Here is a 27,866-nt window from a genome sequence, read left to right on the forward strand (position 1 = left end):
GCCATGCACAAACCTTCCTAAACCATCCCAACTATTTTGAGGTGTTTGCCTCATTAATATGGAAATTGTCTGGTTTCAAGTAAATGAGATGACACTTGGTAAATGCACATACTCAGTAATTTAAGTGGCATCTGTGCAATAGGTCAAATAGCATAACATCCTTTTACTTCAGGTAATGCAGTAATTGCACATAAAACCATTACTGTCGTCAATGAAAATTTATTGTGCTTCTTGTTATGGCTCTCATTTACAAGTTTCATTGAGGATCTGCCTTAAACAATGTTTACATATTTTGCTGTTATTTTACCATGTGAATTTAAAGATTTAGGAATATGGAATTATAATATGAAAAGTGTGTCACTCAACAAGATTAGAGCTACTTATTTAATGCTATTCAAAGGCCTTGCATTGAGTTATTGACTGGATGCTTTTCTGGATAACTGTCAGTTTATAGGTGGATTTGGACAGTAAACAGAGTAAAGTGTGTCCTTAAATAGGACCTCCTCTGATCCACTTCTAAAATCAGCACCTATTGCCTACTCCTGATAAAAATAATATATTCCTTCAAAATCTACCAGAAATCCCTTTTGCCACATATAAGTCATGTGAAGTGACTTGTCTATCAACTACACTATATCAATGGTTGTAAAAGCTGTTACGTGGTACCTGTAAAGGGGAGAGAACAGGGGTAAGTAATTTCAGTGGTTCAGCATAAAGTTGATATTTCTTCAGCAAAGATATTTTGAGCAAAGTCAGAAATTTTTCTGATGTTTTGTTTTCACTTTATTCTGAGTGCGCAAAATAAATGTGTTTTCCTCTGTAGGGAGCAGTTTTTAATGTTATTTTGAAGAAAAGAGTAAAGATAATAAAGGTTTTTGAAGCCTACTGTCATGAAATGTATTTTTATACTTGCACATCTGAAATCTTTTGGATTAAATTACAAAGCAATAAAACAGTAGAAAAGTAACAGTTGATAGCTTTTGATTGACTAACAAATAGTTCTGCTGCATACCTGTTACTAATTCCTTCTGCTCGTATGTCCCCTACCCACCTCAAACACCTTCAAATAAAAAAGTGATTGGGTCACTTTCTACTGGGTGTGGCTGACAGTTCTAAGTGAAACTGCCAACATTCAGCTATTTAAATTCAAGCTGGTTTTGAATGTAAAGACTGGCTGACAGTTAGGGACCTGCTGACAGGTATGGACACTCCATCTGTGGACTGCACAGAGTTCAGTGCCAAGGTCTTCGTCTTGCTGGGGTAACCAAATATCACACTAGGGAATCACATCCTGGATGCTACACCAGTCAAAATATGCAGACTAAGTTGGAAAACACAAAAGGAAAGCTTTCTTTAAAAAGATGCTGTTGAATTAGGTTAATGTTTTAATCCATTCTATATGTCTGAATAAATGTTTTTAATTATTTACTTCATTTCCAATACTGTTAATCTCTCAGAATGTAAGGCAAATTTAAAATTCTGTGAGAGTTTTGATGGAAGAGGAAGTTCTGCCCCTTCACTTCCCCCACCCATTTTCTCTTCTTTTAAAATGTGTGCTGCAGGACATCTGCATTAAGCTGAATGGGATCTCAACATCATTCGGTCCTCACTGCCTCATTGAAAGGTATGGAGGACCAAAGACATCTGTGGGAGTTTCTCATGGGGAGGCATTGGCATCAGTCTGCTGCATGCTAATTGATGGGAAACAAATCAAAGCACATGCATTGAAGTTAAAACAATAGATTCTGGAAATCTAAAACAAAACAGAAACATTTAGCAAGTCAAGTAGCATTGGTGTTAGATGACCATCCAGGAATTCTGATGACCTGCTGATTATTTACAGCATTTTTATTTATGTTCCAACAAATATATTTTGTTTTTGAGGTTGGTAGTGGTCAGATTCTGGAAAAGAAGATTTATTCTTAGCTAATCCATAATGTCTTTGTATTAATATTTCTTGCTTATATTGCCAGAATTAATTTTGAAAGTATAGTCTTTAATCTGCAGCTTTCAAAGAATTTAACAATTTGTTTCTCACCTAATTTAGGAAGTCAAAATAGCATGTTGGTTGATATGAAGCTTAAGAAACTCTTAGAGGCCCAACCGCAGGTGACAAATTCACTTTCAACTGCTGTTCAGAAAACTTCACTTGATGTTGTGGCACAGGAAGAACTGAAGGTTGGTTTAAAACACTTTTGATATATCTGAAGGACTGCTTTTTTTGAAATTGGAATTTGTGTACAGTTGCTACTTGCTCTTAAATTATGTGCAATTGTATCCCCTTCAAATCATCATCAAGTCCTCCTCTCTAATTCGTGTGTAATTACAACTCTCTACGTAACCCTCCCTGATTGGTGATGAATTACATCCACCGTCCTTTATTAATGTACAGCTACTGCCCTCAACCCCCAGTCAATTAACATGAAATTATATCTCCTCCTCATTTGAGATAGAACTGTCTCTATTCATCCCAACCACCGGCTGCATCAGTGTACAATTGGAATGTTTGCCCTTGGCCCTATCTATCTGCATTGAACTGGAAAGAGTGCAGAACAGATTAGTGAGGATGCTGCCTGGACTTGGGGTCTGAGTTGTAAGGAGAAGTTGGGGATGATTTTATAGATGAGAGAAAATCTGCAGGTGCTGGAAATCCGAGCAACACACACAAAATGGCTGGAGGAACTCATGGAAAAAAAGTACAGTCGACATTTCGGGCTGAAACCCTTCGACAGGACAGGTTTATAGAGGTAGAATCATGAGAATAGATATGGTGAATGCACGTGGCCAACTAGAAACTGGAATGCATAATTTTGGACTGAGAAGAGAAGGATTTTGGAGAGGACCTGAGGACTTGCTTCTTTCTGCAGAGGGTGGTGCTTGTGTGGGGTGAGCTGCCAGAAAAAGTGGTTCAAGCAGCCACAATAATGACATCAAAAATACTTCTGGATTAATACATGGATAGGAGGGGTTTGGAAGGATGCAGGGCAAATGTGGGTAAAGGGAACTAGCTTGGTGGCCACAATAGCCAGTAGGGACGTTGGATTACAGGGCCTGATGCAATTCTGTATAATTCTCTGATTCTTTTTACATGTCCCAGTTGGAGTTGAATTACACCAGTTTATGCTAAATTTCAGCAGCCTTCAGTAATAAGCATCCTTGAAGAACTTGCAATAGTGCTAACACTTACATTGAATGCATTGCTATTTATAGGAGCTTGCTGTGTGCATATTGTCTTTTAGAGTAAATCAGTGACTGCCCATTTTAAGAAGGGAAGTGTGTCACTGGCCTTGAAGCACTTTGGGATGTCATGAAATCTGATATAAATGTATATTCTTCTTTTGGATATTGGCTAGTGGAAAGTACATTCACTGCACTGGAGATAACTTGTCAGTTACAGATGGCCAGCAAATCGGATTGGCTATGTCACATCTGGTAGCATTGAATGAGATCAAAATGGTGACAGAGACGTGAGGAGGCAGTGAAGTGATGGTGAGGTCGTAAGCTGGTGGCACCAAATGAAGACAATCATCAAATGACTATTTTAATAGGGAGCCAGAGGGTTTTTTTTCCCTTGTTCTTTCTGGATTTTTGTAACTTTTTTTGCACAAATACAGTGGACCCAGTTAATTGGGACACATTGGGATCGGTACCTTTTGGCCCAATAAAGCGGCTACCCCAATCAGCTGAAGTTTCATGGAAATAGTCAAAAAGGTTTTTTAAAAAAAAAGACAAACTACCATTCAACTGAGTAACAAATTATGTATTTAAATGAAAGGCAGAAAATAATTAGAACACCAGCAACACACAAAATGCTGGAGGAAATCAGTGGGCCAGGCAGCATCTATGGAAAAAGGTACAGTCGATGTTTCAGGCCAAAACCCTGTTTCATAAGCCTTGTAGATATTGTCTGCGCAAAACTTAGGAAGCAAGTAGGAGAGTTTTGTGGATTTCCATGTTTCTGCACTTACAGTATCAACACCATCTTTCTCGCCTTGTGCTTTCTTGAATGAAATACGATGCCAACATTTCCACTGAGAAAACCAACCATCAATTGCTTTAAAATTGTCGTGACCCAGCTTCTTAGCTACCTCCTTTGACTTGTGTTTTTTTTAAACATTGGTCCACTGATACGCACACTTTGGGTAAAATGGAAAACCATTGATTGGGTTCCTCTTCAACAAGTGGATCCTTACCTTCACGCTTTTGTTCTTGGGAAGTTCCTTGTCCCTTGCCCATTCTTCTCACAGTCTATCTTGCAGATGTATCAAGCGTGCAATTGTACGTTTGTAGATTTGTAGTTATTTCTGCCAGCTGACAATGAGTGGTGTTAGGCAGATGGCTTTTAATTTGGTCCAATACAGATTTTAACAAATAAAATGGTGTAGGCATCTTATGTTTAGGCAAAACCGTAGCAACTCGTTTATTGTAATCCAAATACTGAACACAAAGCGCAGTGAGTCTTTATGTAATTACATCATCATGTCAAAGCCCCCTCTTAAAGTGAAACCCTAGCACAATGTCTGTAGTTATGAATTATGTATATTTCCACCAATTACATTACCCTACACAGCCCTCCTTCCCCCCCAGCCACCCAGAATTCACTGAAATCAACATTGTGAGCCTGGCCAGAGCTCGGAGGAGCTACCCAGCTCGGGTCCTACGTTCAGTGGGTGGCAGTGGAGGTGCTGAGGTGGTGCTTGCTGGTGCTTTCTCTGTATAGTTTTCAATACAGCTTGTTTCTCCAGTTGATCTAGTGAAACAGCGCCCCCAATTACCATAGCACCCACGCAGCAATAAAGTTATAAACTCTGTGCTGGTCTAAGGTCAGATCCACTCTACACTTCTGCTTATTCATTCGTTGTCAATGTCTTGCCGTTGCTGTCCTCAGATCAGTTAAGCTGATCTAAGGTCACTTAAGGTGGTAATGTCACTCACTCTCACTCACGCGAGAGATTGATAGTATACATACATTGTGCAGGATCCAGGCGCAGATCCATGGTCTCGCGAGACTAACGGATGCCACACACACACATTGTGCTTTTACAAGCTAGCGTGGGCCTGGCACGTGCATTGTTTTGGCTGGCATGAAAAATGGATCGATTTTTAGTGAGAAAACAACCTCATCCAGAGGAATCAATGGTGTCTCAGCCTGAGCCTGTCTTAATTGAAAGTGACATGCAGAAAGAAGTAAGTGGGGATGAGGACGACAGTAGTTCATCGAAGGATTGTGAGGGCGAAGTAGAGGAACAAGAAATGGAGTGGGATTTGGAAGAGAACGTGGATGAAGCTGCTCTTTGTGCTAGTGGGAATACTGTTAGTGATGTTAGCCAGCAGCCTGAGGAAGGACCCCGTCGTCCAGCATTGAAAAAATACCCTTCGCAACAGTTTGGCAATCAACAAAGGATTAACCTGTACTCCTGGCTGGAATATTCGGTCACAAAAGATACTACGTTCTGCTTCGCATGCAGACATTTTCTGTGTGCAGGGACCTGTGCGTCAAGGCCGGTATACAGAGCATACCACATGAAAGGAGACAGGCCCAGCCACCTCGCTGCCTACATGATTTTGTTGTGGAGGTCCAAACCGAACGCACACCTGTCACATCCTCTGATGACCTTCTTAAGCACTGTTTCTGTCTGGTTATAGACAGACTTCTGACTGAAATCAAAAGATGGTTCTCAATTGAGACTGGGGGTGTTCTGACTGGAGTCTCAGCATTGAGTCCCAAACACAAAGTCTTCCTCGACAAGAATTGTCTTTGGCCAATGGCCCCTACTATGGAGTGACTGAAGTGAACTTGACTGCAGAGCTACATCAGATTCAGCGCATGCTGGAAACAAACAAAAGCAAGGACAGACAGTGAATGACACAGTGGAATTTCTAGTTCTAATGAGACCCTATCACGAAGCATTTATAGGTTTATACAAACTAATCTGCATATCACTGTGACATCTGCCTCATGCGAACGGAGTTTCTCTTACCTCAGACGCCTCAAAAATTACCTAAGGAATAGCAGCGGCGATGCTCGGAACAGCAACTTGGCCCTGTTGGGCATAAACAGCCAGAGGACGAAGACACTTGACATCCAGAAAATCTTTGATGCTTTCGCCACTAGTCACAACAACAGATGGATTGTGCTTCTCTGAAAACACCAATGGTGAGTGCAGTTGAATTTTTTTTAAATTTGGGCCTAGACTAATACTGATTATGATTATTATTTTGTGGTGGATACCCCATAGTCCTTATGTTTCCTGCCAATCCTAAAATATTACACTTACTGCTATTAAGTCTACTAGTTTTGCTTAGACTTCCAAGCGGTGATTCTGTTGATTTTTGTTTTAAATTCAGTAGCGGAATTAATTGAGGTATTGCATGGCCAGCGTACGATTTGCCCAACTCCTGGTAAAGCCTTGCATCTGTTGTTTGCCTTATTTGACTTTAATAACAGTGTATCTTTTGGCATTGTCTGTCTATGTAATGCGAATAGCAGTGGGCATTGTGGGTTAGTGTTGTGTTTTTCAGTTGAAAAGCATGCATTTGACGTTGAATTGGTGTGTGATTCACGTTGTGCGTTGTGGTTCGGATGCTCTGTTGGTTTGTTTGTTTATGCTCTGTGTAGCCCAGGTTGTCTCCGATGCTGTTGACACTGTCACAGTTCACTTCTATATTGGAACTATCAATTGCTGTTGCTTGTGAATCAACAGAGGCATTTATAGTAGGCACATAATGCTTGAAATTGACTTTTGAACGCCATGTGTCTGGTATTGCGAATACATATTATCATACATATTACCCTCAGCACCATCACTGAATAATTCAGCCCCACTGTAGCACCAGCAAGAAAAAATCTCTGGTGCCACCAGTGTTGGGTGGGGAATCAGCAGCTGCCTGTGGCTCATCCTGAGGTGTGTTGACACACTCATGGTCATGATGTGACTCCAGGAGCATGGTAGCAGAATCCTCTAAATCTTGCTGGGATGATATAAGGTGATCTAGCAAAATACATTGAGATTTTACCCCTCTTATCGATGACAAAAGTCTTTTCTCCCCATTCTTAAATGCAGAACAGGCCATCGTAAGGAGGCCTAAGAGGACGTTGGTGTGCATCATGGTGGATGAAAACAAACGAGGCAATATGTGGGTTAACAGGAACCCAAGAGTGCCGTACTCCATGATAGGAGGTTGAAATAGTTGAAAAGGAAGTGAATTTACTGAGAAGGGTGGAATGCTGCGGGGCCAACCAGGTGCTCATGGTGTCAGGAATGAAATCACCTGACTCTCTTAACAGCTGTCCACGGATGACTACAGGTCCTCTTTTGGAGCTGTACTGAGCCCCAGCAGAACCCGCGAGAGACAATCATGACAATATTCATCAGTCAGGGAAACCTTCAGAGCAGCCTTTAAGGAGCAGTGAAACCGCTCACGTAGGCCATTGGACTGCGGGTGATACGATGCAGTGTGATGTAGCCTAACACTGAGGTTCTGGGCCATTGCAGATCAGAGATCTGGTATGAATTGTGGACTGCATTCAGAGGAAATATCAGATGGGGTACGAAACTGAAAAACCCAGGTGCTGATAAATGTCCAAGCCACATCTGTGGCCATCGCCAATGCCGGGGGATGACCTCTGGCCACCTCACTCAGGGGCCTCAAAAAATGATAGTGGTGCCTGGACATGATGGTTAATTTTTGCCCACTGGTACTCCACACAGATTACAGTCCAATCACACACGTCCTTGCTAAGTCCATACCATACAAACTTTAGTGCAACCGGTTTCTGTGAGGCCTTCCGGCCTGGATGTGAGGAGGCCATGTCTGGAGTCAAAAACAGCCCACCTCCAGTTTGTGGGCACTATGGGATGAGGGAGAGGTTGAGACATCACACGGGAGAGAAACCCTAGCTTCCCCGAACTTAATGTCAGCCAACTGTTCGATAAGCCTAGACGTCTGTGTCAGCAACTTAGTTGGTGCAATGCTGGCATAGTCAACCCATATGTGTATGGCTTCAACGGCTGGACGTGAGAGGCAATTAGCCGTGGCATTAGTTTATCCCTTGATATGTTGTATATTCATTGTAAACTCTGATATGTAGACCTGGTGGCATTGTTGCTATGCAGACCAAGAGTCTGATAATTTGGCCACTGCGTGCATGAGGGGTTTGTGGTCAATGAACACTGTGAAATGGCGACCCTCTCGAAGAAAACAAAAATGGTGGGCTGCCAGATAGTGACTGAGAAACTCACGGGTCAAACGTGTTATACTTCCTTTCGGATGGTCTGAGCTGCTGGCTGAAGAAGGCGAGTGGCTTCCACACACCTCCAACCAGCTGTCCGTGCACATCACCCGCAGCATAGTCTGAAGCATCATACACCAGTATGGTCACATTGGAGAGAGCTTGTTTGGTAGATTTCATCAAATACCCTCTTTATGTCCGCTGACCAGTCAAGCATGTGATTAGCAGTATTGCCTTTAAATGCACTATACAGGCGAAGCATAAATCCAGCAGCTTGCAGAATGAAGTGGTGAGAGAAATTCACCATGCCTAAAAACTCCTGTAGTTTTTTTGTAGTGCAGAGCGGCGGGATCCATAATAGCGGCTACTTTTGATGGGAGTGGTTTCACACCTTCTGTTGAGAAAGTCAGTGGTTGACAACCCAAACTGCCATTTAGCAGAGTTAATAATCAATCAGCGTTGGCTTAAGTGCTGGAAATGTGTGTGGAGATGAGATACGTCTTTGGATTTAAATGCAGTGGCGAGAAGGTAATCAAAAACGAAATTTAAGTCTTTTAAATCAGTCCATCAGCCGTTGAAAAGTCTGTCCTGCAATTTTCAGCCCAAACAGCATGTGCAGTAACTCAAAAGAGGCCAAATAAGGTTATCACAGCCGTTTTGGAATGTCCTCTGAACACACACCTGATGGTTACCACCCCCGCCCCCACCTACATCTACTTTGGAAAAAATTAACTTTACAGCTAAACGTGCCAAAAAGTCTTGGATGTTTGGGGCAGAGTAACGATTGGAGATCGTGGTCTTGTTAAGGCATTGGAAATTGCCATATGGATGACAACCACCATCGTGCTTAGGGACCATGTGGAGGGGCAAAGCCCAGGGGCTATTTGACCAGCGTACAATGCCAGGTCTTTCCATGATGGCAAACTCAGCATTTGCCAGCTTTTCTGGGTCCAGTCTATGTGCACGGGTGAGCCAGTTGTAGAAATGTGGGCTTGGTGAGGTTTGGGAATTCACCCAGCAGTCGAGTAAACTCACATGCGATGGTGCATGTACTTGACAGAGTCATTGTGGGGAACATATTAGGGAGCAGGGTAACAACCCAAAGTCTTTGACATCAACAATCCGGCGGTTAAGATTGACTAACGGTCCTTGGGCACACAGGAAATCTGCACTGAGCTGAGGCCTAGCCACTTTAGCCAGGACAAAGTCTCATGTGTAACGTCGCCCATTGAAACAGAGTGTCACCAGTCGTGGCCCTAAATCTGGATCCTGCTGTTGTTAGCCCCCTCCAGTGAGGTTTCATCGCTCTTTGCCTTCTCATCAATAGGCAACACTGGCAGCACGCTTGCTTGAGCATCCGTGTCACACAGGAAGCATTGCCCTGAAAGGGTGTCCATAATGAACAGTGGACAACCCTGGCACTTGGAATCCATGGTTTTCATGGATCTCTGATGTCCTGATGCGCTGGCACTGTCGAAGCTTTAAGGTGCTCAGCACTTCCTAGCATTTATACCAAAACACAGGACTGGAGTCGTCTGTTTTGCAGCCATGGACATCCTTATGTTGTGGCCTTGCTGACTGGCCTTATTGAGGTAGAGAAAGGAGGAATGATGCATTGCTACAAGGCTGAGTGAAGACTATCAGCCATTTTAGCAAGCTCTTTATAGTCCTTCACGGGTGTATTAGCGAGGGCTATGCGAACTTGATCAGGCATTTGCTGCATGAAGAGTTCTTTAAAAATAGAACAAAACTGGTGATTTCCCTCGAGAGACAGCACGTGGTCTGTTAGCTCCAAAGGCTTAGCATTGCCAAGGCCAGGTAAGGAGAGTAACTGTTTGGCACACGCAGACTCTGATAGTCCAAAAGTCTGTAAAAGGTGAGTTTTCAGCGATCAGTATTTAGTGTGCTCAGGAGGGTGTTCTAGTAGACTCACCACTCTCACAGCCATAGAGTTGCTGAGTGACGCTACCACATAGAAATATTCAGTGTCCGCAGTGATTTCTCGGTGCAAACTGGGCCTCGGCATGTGCAAACCAAGCAATAGCATTTTGCTCCCAAATCTCTGGCAGTTTCAAAGCGACTGCATTGGCTGATATATTCGATAAATCTGGGATCATCCTAGAGCACCAATGCAAGTTTTCACAAATAAAACAGCATAGGCATTTTATGCTTAAGCAAAACTGTAGTAATTCATTTATTGTAATCTAAATATGCAGTAACATTTCTTTACGTAATTGCATCATCACATCAGACCAGCCCTTTAAAGTGAAATTGGCCCAAATGAATAACATAACAAAAGCACATACGACTGACGCTATTTAAAAACGGTTCACTCTAAGCACAGTGTAGTGTTTAACAGCCACACAAGTGCACGTGACTGACGCTAGTCAGAAGCTGTTCGGCCACAGTCCCCTGACCCAATTAAGTGGCGTAGTGTCCCAAGTAAACGAAGGGGATCCCGGCTATTTTCTTGATTAGTTTTTGTTCTTTTAGAGTTTTTCCAAATAAGCGGCTGCCTTCATTAACCAATCACCCAATTAACCAGAATCCACTGTACTTGAAACTTGCCTTTTGAGTGGCAGCCTTTAGCATTTTCTGTAAGCATTAGTTTGCTATTGTGAATCTGAATAAGCTGATTCCTTATACAATTGAGTATTCCAAGGAGCCTGAAATGGCAGTGAAACCCCCTCCCTCCAGCTTACTATAGCAGTTAGCCTAAAGCAGTTTTCTGGCAGGCTCCTTCAATGATCTAATTAAATGGCGGAACTGACTTGATAGGCTAAGTATCATAATGCTTTCACATTTTCCCTGAGGGATTAAAAATTAGCATTGACTTTTGGCCCAAATAAAAAAATTCTATGATCAGTTATACAGGAATAATATTGACTTCACTTGTGGAGAAAATGAGGCGACCCATTATTCTCGCACCTCCACTAGAAAATGTGTGGTGCAAAGAAGCTGGGATGAGAGAACAAAATGATTAAGAAATCAAGATCACTTTCAGTACTGTATTTCAAAACCATTATCAGGATAATGGAAAAATTCATCTGCCATTTATCCCAGCTTCTTCAGTGTTCTCTGTCTGACCAGCACTTCTGTCTGCATGTCCCTTGCATTCTCCATCTCCGGTAAGATGGTGGTGCTCTCGGACACACTGGCCTCTCTGGGTCCAAACAAAGGTGTAATTGTTCATCTGTAACATCTTTTTCACAAACGCAAATTAAGAAAACCAAGTACTGCGGGTCGACCACCCTAGTGAGTTGCTGGATAATGGTGGAGCTGGACTTGTTACGCACCATGTTGCAGCCTAATACAGCCACCAAGGAAAGAAGGAGTCAGATGCGGCGCACGGTCCAACGAATGGTGCAGGTGATTGTCTTGGATGTTTTTCTTGTGATTGCAAGACCCTATTGGACATCGGTAACATAGAATACTGTGAATCCAATTCACAGGTCAGTGGCGAGGCTGACTGCAGTTAAGCTGAGTGACCTTGATTGTGGTGCAGACCAGGCCCTCATGTCCCTTGGTTCTTTTGCGGCCAGAGGTGTCTATGTGCTGCTGGATTCTGTACTGGATAGGGGATAGGGACAGGCCCCTCCCATCGGTGCTGCCCTCCATTGTCTACTCGGTGGGAGACAAGCTGGATTGCCTTGGTCTGCAGGGGCACTAGCACAAGATGAAGAAATGCTGTGGATCTGTTCTTGCAAAACGTGCTCCAAGACCAGGACAATATCCATACACCATCAATCTACAGCACTCAGGGACTTGGGCTATATTAATATTTTTTTAATTTATTTTTTTGTTACTGTGTGTTTTTCTGCTATCATAATTATATGTGCCATGTGCTACAAGTGACTTAATTTAGTGTTATGCAGGCTGGCCCCAGAGGAATGCTGTTTCATTTGCCTGTACTCATGTATATGGTGAATGACAATTACACTTGGTGAACTTTCTCAGGAACTTGATCTATTTCTTTTTTATGTATATTTAATTTTAAATACATCATGACACATTTCTACAGAGCATAAGGGGCCTTCAGCCCATCTTGGCTTTCTAACTAAATTCACATGGTTGTAATTTCATCCACTTAATATTTATATCCATTTCCATTTTCAAAGTATCTCATTGTTTTAAGTAGATTTTTCACTCACTGAGAACTCTCCTTTTCAAACAAAATCTCTTTATTCTTGGAATGGTTGCTCAATCAATTGGTTAGTGAAAAAAAAATTATTTGTCTTGTCAAAACTTCTCATAATGTTTGACATCTAGACCTTTGGTAGACTTTTGTCACATGAAGAGCATTTGATGGCCCTGAGACACCATTCACTGGAATTCAGAAAAATGAGGGGTGGCCTCATTGAAAACTATCAAATGGTGAAAGGCCTTGATAGAGTGGAAGTGCAGAGGATGTTTCATATGGTGGGAGAGTCTAAAACCAGAGTACACAGCCTCAGAATAGAGGGGCATCGTTTTAGAACAAAGATTAGAAGGAATTTCTTTAGCCAAAGAGTGGTGAATCTGTGGAACTTCTTGCCACAGGCAGTTTTGGAGCCCAAGTCTTTGTGCTTATTTAAGGCAGAGTTTGATAGGTTCTTGATTGGCCAGGGCATGAAGGGATACAGGGAGAAGGCAGCTGATTGGGGCTGTGAGGAAAATTGAGTCAGCCATGATGAAATGGTGGAGGAGACTTGATGGGCCAGATGGCCTAATTCTGTTCCTATATCTTACAGTCTCTTATCATAACTTACCCTTATATCAGGCAAACAAAATTCTACTTGCATGGATTTGTTTTTAGCAGTAAAGAATGTTTTCAGCTGACTACCAGCAGGTTACCTTCTCCAACTGCTTTATTGCTTGCCTTTTCTGTTGCTGCCTTCTGTATATGCCAGTAGATTACATACCCTAGCCTGTTTGGATTGCACTCTACAATGCTTCCTTTTTTCATTCATTGTTTGTCTCCTTGGTACAATCGGAAATGCGGCATAGATTATGGTTCATTCTCACTAAAATGTCCCCAACGTACTCTGTTTGCCACCACATTGCCAACTGAAATCCCTGTACAACTATTGAAGTCCAGACTGCCAGGTGCTTTATTTCACTGTCTCCTCTTGGAGTCATCTCACTCTTCAAGTGGCTCATTTCTCAACTTGGCATTTGAAATTTTCACCCCCTCATCACAGAGTCATAGAACTGCAAGGAAAGCAGGCCCTCCAGCCTGACTCAGCCATGCCAATTAAGTTGCCTTAGAGCTACATACCTGTCCAAATGTCTTTTAAATGTCATAATTATATGTGCCTCTGCTCATTCCATATATGCAATCCCCTCTGTGTGGAAAAAGTTGCCCCTTAGGTTCCTTTTAAACTTCTGCCCTCTCAATTTGGACCTGCCCTATCTAGGGAAAAGACTGCAGCTATTCAAATTATCTGTGCCCCTCATGATTTTTATAAAACTCTATAATTTGTCCCCAGCCTCCTGAACTCCAGATTCTTGCCTATCCAGCCTCTCCTTATAACTCAGAACCTCCTGGTTACATCCTCATAATTTTTGTATCCTTTCCAGTTTAATGTGTTCTGATTTTCCAAGTCCCAAGATCTCTCTATAACCCTCTTGTTCACTATCCTCCCATTCAGAAGCTATTTCCCACTACAATACTTTCTTGAACACTGTGCTGAGTTCCCTGTCTCTTCACCTGTCACAATAGCTCCACTACTACTCCTAAACTACTTGAGTTAATCCCTCATCTCTAATTTTGCTACTCTCATTTCCATCAAATCCATCTCCTAAAACCTGTTGGTCTCCCAGTAAAATTGGTATTTTGTTCCTTCATACCAAAAGCCACAGTACAGATTTGAACACTGGTGTAATGATTCATCAGACTGGCTTGGCACCTGTGTTACTGTTCTCAGAATAATAATATCTTTTCCCTAAAAACATGAAAGATATGAAATCAGGCATTCTAGAAACATGTTAAGCAATCTGATGTTTCATCATAGTATAAATGGAGTATTGTGCCATCCAAAGTGCTGGCTTCCATTGAGATAGGAATCCAAGGTTCTCTCAGATATGAATGTGAACTAAGACACTATTGCAAGATGACCAAGGAAATTCTTAAAATGGTTTTGCCAAATTAGTATCTGTCACATCAAAGAAACAGTTCTGATTGACCCAGTTTAACCTCCAAGTCACAAATACAGGTTGAATTTAACCAGAGAACCCGTTACAACACAGGATTTGGTTAGACATATTTCACAATCTTGAGCTTGTTAGTGCTGGGTATAATGCTGATAAAAGAAAATGTAAGGGCGGCAATGTATGAGTATCCAAACAGTTGGTTGAACTCAAAGTCATATAAAATCTGAATTGTGAAATAGGCCTGTGTTTTTCTTTTCTCACGAATTGTCACAAAGAAGTGGGAACACAAATATTATATGACCAGCAACATGTCAGATAGACACAGCTTAATCATATGAATCAGAGTCATAGAACACTACAGCACAGAAAGGGGTTTTTTGACCTATGTAGTCCATACCAAACTATTATTCTGCCAAGTCCCACTGACCTGCACCAGGACTATAGCCTTCAATACCACTCCATCCATCTAGTTATCCAAACTTACCTTAAATGTTGAAATTGAGCCCCAATTCACCACTTCTTCTGGCAGCTTTTCCAACACTCACCACCCTCTGAGTGGAAAAAGTTCCCCCTCATGTTCCCCTTAACATTTCACATTTCACCCTTAACCCATGACCTCTAGTTCTGGTATCACCCAACTACGGTGGAAAAAGCCTGCTTGAATTTACCCTATTTCTACCATTCATAATTTAGTATACCTCTATCAATTCTCCTGCCATTATCCAACACTCTAGGGCAGGGGTCCATGAACCCCTTGTTTAATGGTATTCATCCATGGTATAAAAATGGTTGGAAACTTCTGCTCTAGGGAATAATGTCCTAACCTATTCAACTTTTCCCTACAACTCAGATCCTTAAGTCATGGCAACATCCTTGTAAATTACCTCTACACTTGTTCAATCTTATTGTATCTTTCCTGTGGATAGATGACCCAGAACTGCACACAATACTCCAAATAAGGCGTCACCAACATCTTGTACATAGAACTTTAACATAACATCCCAAATGCTTATTTTTTTACATACTATCCATTTTTCTTCTTGATTTCTCAAAACATTAAATTGAAAGTCATATTTTTTCAATTTCAAATCCATTGCTGTGCTAAATTCAACCTGTTCAACCTCTTAAATAGGATCATCAAGTCATAGAAAAGTACAGCACAGAAACAGGCCCTTCAGACCATCCAGTCATTGCTTAACCATTTAAACTGCCTGTTCTTTTATCTTTTAAATAAGAGGATTGGGATAAAACATTTTATCTCAATTTTCCTATAGTCATTTTTTATGCTCAGTATCCCCTCCTCTCCCCTGCCCTTTTTACCTACTTTTTGCCTCACTCTATCTGCTAAAGATTTTGGCTACATCTTTCTACCTCTGCAATGCGCTCTACCAAACTCCCCACCTCAGGAATTTTCTTTGGATGATTGATATAAAAGATGGATTTTGAGTCGCTTTTTAAAGATAGATAATTTTTTCAAATCGTTCCCCTCATTGCCCAGAGATTGTTCACTTCCACTTGTCTACTTCACTACAGTAGCATACTAGGACAGCATGGTAGAGTAGGGGTTAGTACTGTGCTTTATAGGACCAGTGACCCAGGTTCATTTCTGCTGCTGTATTGTCATGGCCATGTGGGTTTTCTCCAAGTGCAGTGGTTTCCTTCCACAGTCCAAAGATGTACCAGTTGTTACTGGCTCAAACCTCATGGAATCACAATTGCTCATAAACCAACAGCAACTTGAAGGAGAACCAAGGTACCATTAAAGACAACCAGCAAAAGTCTCGGCCCGAAACGTCGACTGTACCTCTTCCTAGAGATGCTGCCTGGCCTGCTGCGTTCACCAGCAACTTTGATGTGCAGCAAAAGCAATGTTGTGTACAGGATCGCCTGTGGAGACCGCAGCAAGAACGATGTCAACCAGGCAGGGCATAAACTCTCATCTTGTTTACAGGAACACAAACTGGTCATACAGAGACATGATCCATTGTCACTGATCTCAGTACATGAAGATCAAGAAGGATACCACTTTAACTGGACACCATGGAGGTTCTGGTGCAGGCAAACACGAGGCAGGCACAAGAAGTTTTAGAAGCGTTCTCTTCTGATAACTCTGTAAACAAATGTGTTGAAATAGACAAAGGTTCAAAGGTTCACTTATTATCAAAGTACCCAACTCTGAAATTCTTCTTCTCTAGGTAGCCACAAAATCAAGAAAGAAAAGAACGGCAGCACAATCCTCAATTTCCCAAACCCCTCTTCCCCGCACTAAAAAATTAGCAAATATGGAACAGGCACATGACCCCCAAATCCCCCTCCCTGCAGGAAAAAAGAGAAAGATCAAGTGAAAAAAAAGAGAATATAAAGAACTATAAGACTGAAAAAAGTCTATAGTTCAAGTCCATATCCAAAATGCAGAAAGCCTGGGTAACATTCTCCGGGCACAGCAACAGGCTCTGCCCTCTCCAGATTTTGGTATAAATCTGTTAATCTGCAGTATGCTGCAGAATTATCTGAAACTATAGCCTTCCTTTGGCTTGTATTCATACCTATCCAAGGTTAGAGCCTTAACTTGCTTTTGCAATTTGTTGGTTGCATTATAATACCTAGACCTATCACAGTGTGAATGACATTGACATTGCAAATTTGACCAGATTCAAATCTATACCATTCAATTTTTACTTGTAGAGAGTAATTTAGGTCTTTTACTTGTGGTCCAAAGCATTATTTTGCACTTGGAGGCAAACCTGGAGGCATTTAAATGTGATACATTAGATGAAAATGAAGTGCCATTGTCATTGCACCAGTTCAGAGACCTCATTGTTACTTTGCTTCATTCATAGAGTCATAAAACTTTACAGAGTGGAAACAGGCCATTTGCCCACCACATCCAATCCAACCATTGGCACCAATCCTATCTCGTAGCACTTGGCCCTTGCCCTTCTGTGCGTAACTGACTCAGGTGTTCATTGAGAGCCTTCTTAAATGCCGCTCTGCTTAACCACCCTCTTGAACAGTGCCTTCCTGATACTCACCCTCCAGGTTCCCCTCATATCCCATCTAAATCTCTTCCCCTTAACCTAAACCTATGTTTTCTTGTTTTGCCTGCCTCTGGCATGCAGAAAAGCTTCCTGAGGTTTACCTTATCAGTACCCCTCATTATTTTATAAACCGCCGTCATCTTAACCTCTTGAGCTTCTTCAGTCTTTCCTGATAATTGAAATGTTCATCACAGACATTGTTTACACGGGCAGGGAATTTCATTGCACCTTGGTGTACATGACAATAAACTAATCTGAATCTGACATCCTGGTGAAACTCCTGAACATTTTCTGAAGTGCTGTCACGTTCTTCCTCTAATGTGGCACTCGAAGCTGTACACAGTAGTCTAGTTGAGGCCTAAGCTAAGTTTTTTATAAAACTGGAGTGTAATCTCCCTGTCTTTGTCAAATCTAAGCTGAATAAATTCACTTTATTGGTGTTTCACTCATTCTGTGTGCTCTGAGCACAAAATTTACTGAATTTACAATAATTTAAAATTGAAAAAATGTGGATATTTAAGGCATCCAATACTACAGGGTCGTCATTACAATCCACTCTCCATCAATTTAAAATGGAACTTTTAATCTGTGTGCACGACTCTGATGATCCAGTCTTCAAGGAACGCAATGTGCAATAAACAAAACAAGTCAGAAGTTGGCAAATGTATTTTCCAGTATGGACAGGACAATAGTAAATCCATTTGCCTTGATAGTGGGTGAGAAGCCAATTTCTGATTTCTCTTCAATTTTTTTTGGAAAGCTTGCATATAAGGCAAGACAGTTTTAAAAGCCAGCCTGCAAAGAAAGACATTTGGGCATGCAAGTAGAATGCATATAGCCTCACATGAGAAGAGGTGAAAATTGTAATAAGAACATCCTTGTCCAGTAATGTAATTATGAAAACAGCATATCAGAATGGCAAGAAGTTAAATTTGGATTTGTGGTTTACTCCTACACCATTGAAATAAGTAAATTGCTAGATTTTTATAAATGATAAATATTAGGATCTATTAGGATCTTTGTCTTAAAATGTTTAAGCCAAGGTTGGTTCCTTGAATAAAATGAAAATGAGTTTAAACATTAAAGATTAAACAACATTAGCAACACTTTTATTTCTTTTTAATTTATTTAATGTGAAAATTGTTTTAAGAAAAATGAGCAAATCATTTTATCAGCCTAAATTTTCAGTGTTATATCTGTGTTTCTTACCATATTACCATATTTATTACTGTGGCTTTGGAGCATATTTGTTTGTATGACTTTTCACCCACCTGCAATATCTTTGGGGACCGTCAACGCTGACAGGATTCCTTTCTACACCAGGGTCTTTGAAGTTGAAAAACAATGACTTTCATTGCTTTCCCTTGCACTGTCGGTTCCTGTACGTCAGCGATGAAAGTGATGTATCAGTAGAAGACTTGTGGTGTTTTCTTTAAACAAAGAAGAGATTGTCTGATTTTTCATTCAATTTAGCTTTCTGCGGTGGATTTAATGCAATATGAAGCTGGCTTGAGAAAAGCACAATAGGTTGGCAAACTAACTGAATTAACTGAGCTTAGAGGAATAAATTTGTAACATGGCAGAAGTTCTTTGCCATAAAAAGGTTTCCCAAAATGGGATTTGCTAGCTAATCGCACTGATACTTTTGCACCTTAACTGTTTTAGAGTGATCCATTATTTGTTCACTAGTGCCAAGTGTTGGTAACATGTTATGAAAGAAATACATAATATTCAATTTATCAATGCTGTAGATGGATTTGAAAGCCATTCATTTATTTTTGTTTTTTGCTCTTTAGGGAAAATCAAAGAATCTAGTTTCACTGAAATCAGTTTATAAATATTACTATGTTTGGCTCTTTTCTAAACATATTTAAAGCCAGATTCTAGTTGACTATGTTATCTATTGAGTTGTAATACTATTATAAAGCTACTGTCCAATTGAACTGGTGCACATAAAGCATTTACATTTGTGTAGAAATGAAGCATGTAAATGGAATTATCGTGTTGCATTTATTGCTATAACAAAATATATATTTTAGCGTAATCCCAGCCAGGTTTTTAAAAGAAACATTCTAATAACTTGATTATGAGATTCAGAGAGGCTAGCATTTTTTTCTCTTTTAGAAGAAGTCCCAAAGCTGTTCTGTTCGCAAGAAGCAATTGACTGCAGATTCAATGTGATTGTAATGTGGTTCAGATATTTGTAAATGAGGCATTCTGTGATTGTAGGAGAGAGTAAACTGTTACCTTCTCCTGAGGATTCTGTATCCCACACCTCCTTAAGGCAAGAGAATAGGCCATTAGAGGGCCCCTTCATTACTTATTGTCTTAATGCAGAGGGAGGGTACAGCCTTGGTAGCATTTGATAACCAGTTTCAACATTCAGCAGACTAAGCTATTAGTCATGCATCTCAGCCTTTCTCTATTTACTTTCAAAACACTTAGAAATAATACAAGATTAGCAGTAGAATGTAATATTTTTGGTACAACATATCCTGGTATCTACTATTTCCACACACTACAGCTATTTAGTCCTTTGGGAGTATTTTGTTTTGACAGAATGATGTGTTGAATTTGAATGCATAAATATTAGGTTTAGAGAAAGCTTAACATTGGGTTATTGATATTAAAGTTTTTATAAATCATACACACGTTTGGACAAGTATAAGATTTTCTTATATTCTTTATCAGTATACAGTAATCTGCAGGCTGCATTTATGAGTTATTGCAGTTGACGCAGCACTAACAACCAACTCTTATCAGAGAAATGTGAGAATCTAGGTAAAATTGATAAGTTCCCATTCAGTAATGTAGCAAACTGGAATAAAAGATCAAAGCTATTCCTTAAGATGTTAGTATTTGATACAGGATTTATAAAGTCCATGACAAGGTGGCTTCAGCAAGAAAAGTATGTTTATTTTTCGTTCCACAGTTTATCTTTGCAAATATGGAGGATTAAGGGTTATTTAATTAAAATAAGAAACATGTTCAACTAATGTTGAATAATATTAGAAAAAAACTTAATTGGTAATTCCTGACAGAATGAAATGGAGGAAAATCGAGCTGAGCGATTGCGTAAAGCTACCGAACGTTTGCGGAGTCCTGTGATGTTCAGTAAAGATTCAGCTGTGAGGCGAACTCATCTTCAGTCATTTAGTCAGTATGTGGAAAGCAGACCAGGTGAGGAACCCTTAAGATAAAAATGTTAAATTTCTCTATTGCTTTTCATTCTGATCAGTTGTTAGAGAAGATTCATAACAAGACTAAAATTAATCTTCTCTGTGTAAATCATTTGCTGTGCTTAAGGTGAAGTTGATAGTTTCATCCAATTTCTGAATATCTTTTTCTCTTTTTCTTTAAAAAAAGAGATTAAAAGGCAGAGATCAATACCAGAAGATGCAAAGAAAGGAAATGAGGAGAGGATGGAAATATGTGAAACAACTCCAAGAAAACCACCAGAAGATGAATTATTTAGTGTATGTCCAATTTTTCTGTGGTTTAGAGATTGCTGATCTTTTTTTGTCATTTTAGAATCACTATCTTTATTGCTAGCAAAAATGAGATGTTGGGTTTTCAGATGTCAATCACACACATTTTCAATGCAAAGCAAAAGGGGTGCACCACTGAATTAGTCTAGTCTGCAGTGTAGTGATAATTGTCAGATAAAAGATGAATTTTTCAGACTTGCATCCTTGAGACATTTCCATCAGGGCACTTCCCATAAAGAGATTCCAGTATTGATCTACCAGGAGGATTTTAATTATTACAGAAGTAGATACTGCAAGCTTCAGTTGGAAGGCAAAGTCACTGGAGACCTGCTAGAATTTCCCAGACAACCCATTTTGTTGGCATGGGTTAATGGGTGTTCAACCTTTCCATTATACGGATCAGCCATGAATTACCAGCTGAATGATGTTTGCATTAATATAATATATATGATAATTTTTTCACTTAATTAATGGGGAGGTTCAGCACAGTGAGAAAATAGGCTGATCATCTGTAAAATTGATTTGTGAAGAAAAATCTGATGGACAGTAAAGAGGAAACTTACTGGTGGACAGAAGTAGAACAATTTGGGGGAAAAAGCTTGCAAAATGTTTGATCTTAAATTGAGTTTTTTTTACTCAAAACATTACATTGATCTTTGCTTTATGTAAAGGAAATGTACTTATTGGGTTATATCAGCAGACATTTAATAAATAGGAAAGCATTTTAATCTGAGTTTTTGAGTTACACAGCAGAGACTCTTTGACTCTAAAACTCAGATTAAAAATACCTTCCCATTTATTAATTTTCTGCTGATATACCCAGTAGGTTTTGTTTTAATTTACATCAGAAGAAACAATAGCCATATTTAACTTTTTATTCTCTGGGAGTTCAGTTAATGGCTAGCTGCACACTAGAGACAATCTAAATTTTTTTTGCACTGCACTGAATTAAGGAAAATATTTTTATAATTACCTTATGTATCCTTAATATATTTTCTAATCAACAGAAAGGGTTCAAAGACACGAGTCAGTATGTTGTCGGAGAATTGGCAGCGCTGGAGAATGAGCAGAAACAAATTGACACACGGGCCGCAGTAGTGGAGAAGCACCTTCGCTATCTCATGGACACAGGTACGGTGCCCAATTACACTGTAAACAGTTTTGGCAAATTGAGTGTTCACAAACTCTTATAGAGTTTGAAAGTGTGAATCTTTGAAGCCTGAATGTTCAGCAAACTGCCTTGAAAATGAAAGGCTGTGAGTCACAGCCACCTCTCTGGGCACTGGTGATAAGAGTGCCTTCATGGGAAGTGATAACTCACCCTGATACTGTGTGAGCCAGCACTATTGAACAGTGTGCTCATCCATGCAGAGCTGGAATACATATCCGTGCCTCATTGATATGCTGCAGCAAAATTTGAGATCTCCACTGTTCCCCTGATTCAGAGGAAAACAGTTGGCCTGCTACAGCCAAGTACTGCATGAAACCATGTATGCAGTGTAAATGGAAGGTTGTATTGACTAAACAGCAAAAATTTGAGAGCTGTTATAGATACTTGCCAATTATTTTTCACAAGAGTAGGTAGGAAGAATTCCATGATATTTTCAGCTTCTTTAACACATGATACTATGACAATATGATAATCGTGGACATGTACATATATGTTGCATTCTACAGATACTAGATTAAGTTAAAAGTTATATAAAAAAAAGAACTGTCCTCATGGTGTTAGACACAGGGAAGTGAGATGAAATGTGCTTTGGTTAATGTTATGGGAGCACTCAGGAGTAAAAATTGTATTCATTCACCATTCATTATTCAGACAATCAATGAGAGAAGGCAGCAAACTAAAGGACAGTTATCTTGTAGATATGTCCATCCTAATGTGATCCTCCACCACATTATGTGTGGACCTGAATGTGGAATCTTTTACAACAGGTAGTAACAGGATTAAATGTTTGCCTTGAATCAACTTCAATTGGTTTGCCCTGAGACAGCCAATGCTATTGTGAGCTATATTTTGAGAAAACAAGGATATTACAAAGATGGCAGTTAAGGTCATCTGAATGTTGAGCCAGGAGGAGATGAATGTCCTTTAACCTCAGATTAAAGTTACTACTTCTCTGTCTCCCCACTATCTTTCCTTAAGATGTTCATTCAACTCATTGACTTTAAACCAAGTTTTTGACATCTTACCTACTTTCTGTGGCCCAGTTTTTAAGTCCATTGCATTGTGTGTTCTTTGATGTTTATTTGTGTTAGAAGTGCAACAGGAATACAAATTGTCTTTGCATTGTCACTGTCCCAATTTTCCCTCACCCTCTTCTTGTCCCTCTGCCCACCCCTTCTCTACTTTGTCAAGGTACAATGTGAGCTGTATTTCACAATAAAATTTTTAAAACATAATTTATCTTCCACAATTTAACAAGAAAAAGTGAACCTATGTCCAAAGACAAAGTTTTGTTTTCACTGTTTTCCATAACTTAAATGTATAAAAATTAATTGTACAGAAATCATTTACCGTGGTAAAACTATACATTTCAAGGAATGTTAGTGGTGGACCAGTGGACGGCCTGATTAACTTGGTTTCTGAATCAGTCCAGTAAATTGAGTACAAATATCTAAACTAACACTCTATTGCAGTGTCAAGTGGATGTTAAATTGATAGAATTGGCATCTTCCAGGTGAGATAATAAACTAAGCCCTCAAAAGCATAAGTACAAGATCCTATTAAATATTTTGAAATAAACAGCAAAGGTATCTCCAATTCCCTCAATCAGATTTTGCGGTCATTATCATGTCTTTTTTTTGGGGGGGGGTCTTACTTTGTGGAAATTTGCAACACTTTCTTACATTTGCTGTACTGAAGTTAAAGTATTTTGGAATCATGAAGCCTCAAGAGGCTATTCAAACTTGAAAATAATTTTCTTAAAATGTATTTTGTTTAAATAAACAGGTCAGTGGTTTTCAAATGTATTTCACTTCAGTATATTCTTATTTTGTTCTGTCTCCCATAAGGAAAAAATACTGAATGTTGTAATTCAGTAATCACCACTTGGGACCAGCATTCTTCATTGCATTTCCTGGATCTTGCTATTTTCTGTGTAATGTAAAGAAGTAAAAATATACTCTAGATTTTAAGGAATTTGATTGTAAGAACAAGTGATAACAACAAGCCCAGGTGAAGTTCGTCATTTGTCCGAGTGAGTGTATGACAGCCTGAGGCCAATTTTCACAATAAGATGTGGTAGCAATGTCACAAGTCATCATTTTATACCATATGGGTGACTTTGATCAGCACTCAATCAGCATTACTCATTCAAAACCTGGACTGTAATTGTTAAGGTGCATCAAAAAGTCTAAAGGTGTAAATTTTGTTCCATAAAACAAAATGATTAAGTAAGAAGCAGTATTGGTTTAAAGACAGCACAGATGAGGACATATAGCAAAAATTTATGGAAAGTTAGCAGGTTGGAAAGCTTGTAAAAACCAACTAAAATCCATAAACAGAGAAAGATGAAATATGAAGGTAAGCTAACTAATAATGTAAATGATGATACCAAATTTTTGTTCAGATGTATAAGGAATAAAAGAGAAGCAAGAATGGATATTGGACCACTGGAAAATGATGTTGGAGAGGTAGTAATGGGGGGGGGGGGGGCAAAGAAATGGTATTTTGCATCAGTCTTCACTATTCTTAGCAGTATCCCAGAAATTCAAGAGTGTCAGGGGGCAGAAATGAATGTCATTGTTATTACTAAGGAGAAGGTACTTGGGAATCTGAAAGGAGGTAAGTCACCTGGACCAGATGGACTACACCCCAGGCTTCTGAAACAGGTGACTGAAGAAATTGTGGGGGAATTAGTAGTGATCTTTCAAGATCACTAGATTGTGGAATGGTTCCAGAGGACTGGAAAATTGCAAATGCCACACCATTCTTTGATAAGAGAGGGAGGCAAAGAATAGGAAATTATAAGCCAGTTGGCCTGACTTTAGTGGTTTGCAAGATCTCTATTATAAGAATAAGGTTTCAGGGTACTTGGAGACACATGATAAAATAGGGTGAAGTGGCATGGTTTCCTTAAAGGGAAAGAAATCTTGCCTGACATTTCTGTTAGACTTGTTTGAGGAAATAACAGGCAAGATAGACAAAGGAGAGTCAATGGATGCTTTTTACCTGGATTTTCAGAAGGCCTTTGACAAGGTGCCACACATGAGGTTGCTTAATAGGAGCCCATGATATTACAGGAAAGATAGGTGCCTAGCATGAATAGTCATAGTCATAGTCATACTTTATTGATCCCGGGGGAAATTGATGATTGGCTGACTGGCAGGAGGTAAAGAGTCAGAATAAAGGGTCCTTTTCTGGTTGGCTACTGATGACTGGTAATGTTCCGCAGGGATTAATATTGGGACTACTTCTTTTCTGATTTTATGTCCATGATTTGATGGTGGAATTGTTAGCTTTTTGGCCAGCTTTGCAGATGATACAATGATTGCTGGAGGGGCCGGTAGTGTTGAGGAAACAAGGTGTCTGCAGAAGGACTTAGGCAAATGGGAGATTGGGCAAAGAAATGGCAGATGGAATATAGTGTAGGGAAGTGTATGGTCATGCTCTTCAGTAGAAATAAGGGTGTAGACTATTTTCCAAACAGGCAAAGAATTCAGAAATCGAAGGTGCACAGGGGCTTGGGTTCTCGTGCATGATTCCTTAAAGGTTAACTTGCAGATTGAGTAGATGGTAAGGAGAGCAAATGCACTGTTAACATTCATTTCCAGAGGACTAGAGTATAAAAGCAAGGATGTAATACTGAGGTTTTATAAGGGATTGGTCAGACCACATTTGGAGGGATTTGGAATATTGTGAACGGTTTTTGGACCTGTATCTGAGAAGGGATATGCTGGCATTTGAGAAGGTTAATGAGCGTGATCCCAGGAATGAAAGGGTTAATGTATGAGGAGCGTATGGTGGCTCTGGGCCTTGTCTCACCAGAGTTTAGAAGAATTGGGGGGGTGGAGCGTGATGTTGGATTTCATTGAACCTACCAAATATTGAAAGGCCTATATAGAGTGGACGTGGTGAGGATGGTTCAAATAGTGGAAGAGTCCAGGAGTAGAAGGCACCGCCTCAGAATAGAAGGGTATCCATTTAGAACAGAGATTAAGAGGAATTTATTTTAGTCAGAGAGTGGCAAATATGTGGAATTCTATGTCATGGACAGCTGTGGAGGCAAACTCATTGGGTATATTTAATGCAGAGGTTGATAGGTTCTTGATTAATAAGGGTGTCAAAGATTACAAGGAGAAGGTAGGAGAATGGGGTTGGGAAGGAAAATAAATGAGCCATGATTAAAGGGCAGAGCAGACTTGATGGGCTAAAACAGTGATCCCCAACCACCAGGCCGCAATGCATGTGCTACCGGGCCGCGAGGAAACGATATGATTTGATTATATGAAACGATATGAGTCAGCTGCACCTTTCCTCATTCCCTGTCATGCACTGTTGAACTTGAAATAACCTACCAAATCATACCAAATACTGTAACACATAAAACCTAAAGTAACACTAACATATAGTAAAAGCAGGAATGATATGATAAATACACAGCCTATATAAAGTAGAAATAATGTATGTACAGTGTAGTTTCACTTAACAGAATCGGGAAAATTAAGCCAAAACAGATTTATAGGAAAAAAATCGGCACATACACGCATGCGCACATAGGTGCCCGTGCAAGGCTTCATGGTCATGGTAGTCTTTCTCGGGGTAAACACAAGTGTCCCTATTTGACTGCTACTTTTGTCCCTTATTTGGGAGTGAGAAAGTTGGCGGCCCTACTTGAACACCCCCCCCCCCCCCCCAATTGGCCAGTCCACAAGAATATTGTCAATATTAAACCGGTCCATGGTGCAGATAAAGTTGGGGACCTCTGGGCTAAATGGCCTAATTCTCCTCTTATATCGTATGGTGTTTTGGTCTTAAAAGAAATTAGTAGCATTGCATTTTTTTTTCTCATAAATCAACATCTATACAAAGAATATACACGAGAGATCCTGCAGATGCTGGAAATCCAGAGCAAGCACACAAAATGCAAAATGTTGGTGGAACTTAGCAGATCGGGCAGCATCTGTGGAAATGAATAAACAGTCTTCATTTTGGGCTGAGGCCTTTTATCAGGTCTGGAAGGGAAGGGGAAAGAAGCCAGAATAAGAAGGTGGGGGGGGGGTGAGGGAGGAGGACAAACTAGAAGGTGATATGTGAAACTAGGTAGGTGGGGTAGGGGGATCAAAGTTCTGGAAGGTGGTAAGTGGAAAAGGCAAAAGGCTGGAGGAGAAGGAATCTGAAAGGAGAGGAGAGTGGACGATGGAAGAGGGGGAAGGAGAAGGGGTACCAGGGGGAGGAGATAGGTAGTTGAGTAGAATAGGGAAGAGGCCAGACTGGGGAAGTGAAGAAAAGGGAAGAGGGAGGGGAAAATAATTACCAGAAGTTGGAGAAATTGATGTCCGTGCTTTCAGGTTGGAAGCTACTTAGACGGAACATGAGGTCTTGCTTCTCCAACTTGAGAGTGGCCTCATCATGGCAGAAGAGGAGACCGTGGACTGACATGTCGGAATGGGAATGGGTATAGGAACTGAAATGATTGGTAACCAAGAAATTCCACTTTTTGCAGATGGAACTTGGGTACTAGAGAAAGCAGTCCCCCAATCTACATTGGGTCTCACCAAAGCAGAGGAGACCACACCGGGAGCACCAAATACTGTAGACAACGCCAACAGATTTGCTCGTGTAGTGTTGCCTCACTTGGAAGGAATGTTTAGGGCCCTGAATGAAGTGAGGGAGGAAGTGAATGGGCAGGTGTAGCAATTCTGCCACTTGCAGGGATAAGTGCTGGGAGGGATAAATGAGCAAGGAAATCAAATGTGAATTGTTGCCTCACTTGGAAAAGCTGTTTGGGACCCAGGGGTGAGGAAGGA

The 27,866-nt window shown here is 40.3% G+C and overlaps 1 protein-coding gene across 3 annotated transcripts in view; it reads left to right on the forward strand.

The window, feature by feature from the left end:
- The window catches only part of ehbp1 (EH domain binding protein 1), a 438,810-nt gene that overhangs the window by 351,572 nt on the left and 59,372 nt on the right, over nt 1-27,866 (forward strand). For all 3 annotated transcript variants that reach the window (XM_072265404.1, XM_072265403.1, XM_072265405.1), the window contains 4 exons: nt 2,048-2,178; nt 20,445-20,583; nt 20,770-20,879; nt 21,899-22,022. In XM_072265404.1, coding sequence (XP_072121505.1) covers nt 2,048-2,178; nt 20,445-20,583; nt 20,770-20,879; nt 21,899-22,022 — 504 coding nt within the window. The remainder of the gene's footprint in view (nt 1-2,047; nt 2,179-20,444; nt 20,584-20,769; nt 20,880-21,898; nt 22,023-27,866) is intronic.

Source organism: Mobula birostris, chromosome 8 (assembly GCF_030028105.1).
Source record: "Mobula birostris isolate sMobBir1 chromosome 8, sMobBir1.hap1, whole genome shotgun sequence".
Lineage (NCBI taxonomy): Eukaryota > Metazoa > Chordata > Chondrichthyes > Myliobatiformes > Myliobatidae > Mobula > Mobula birostris.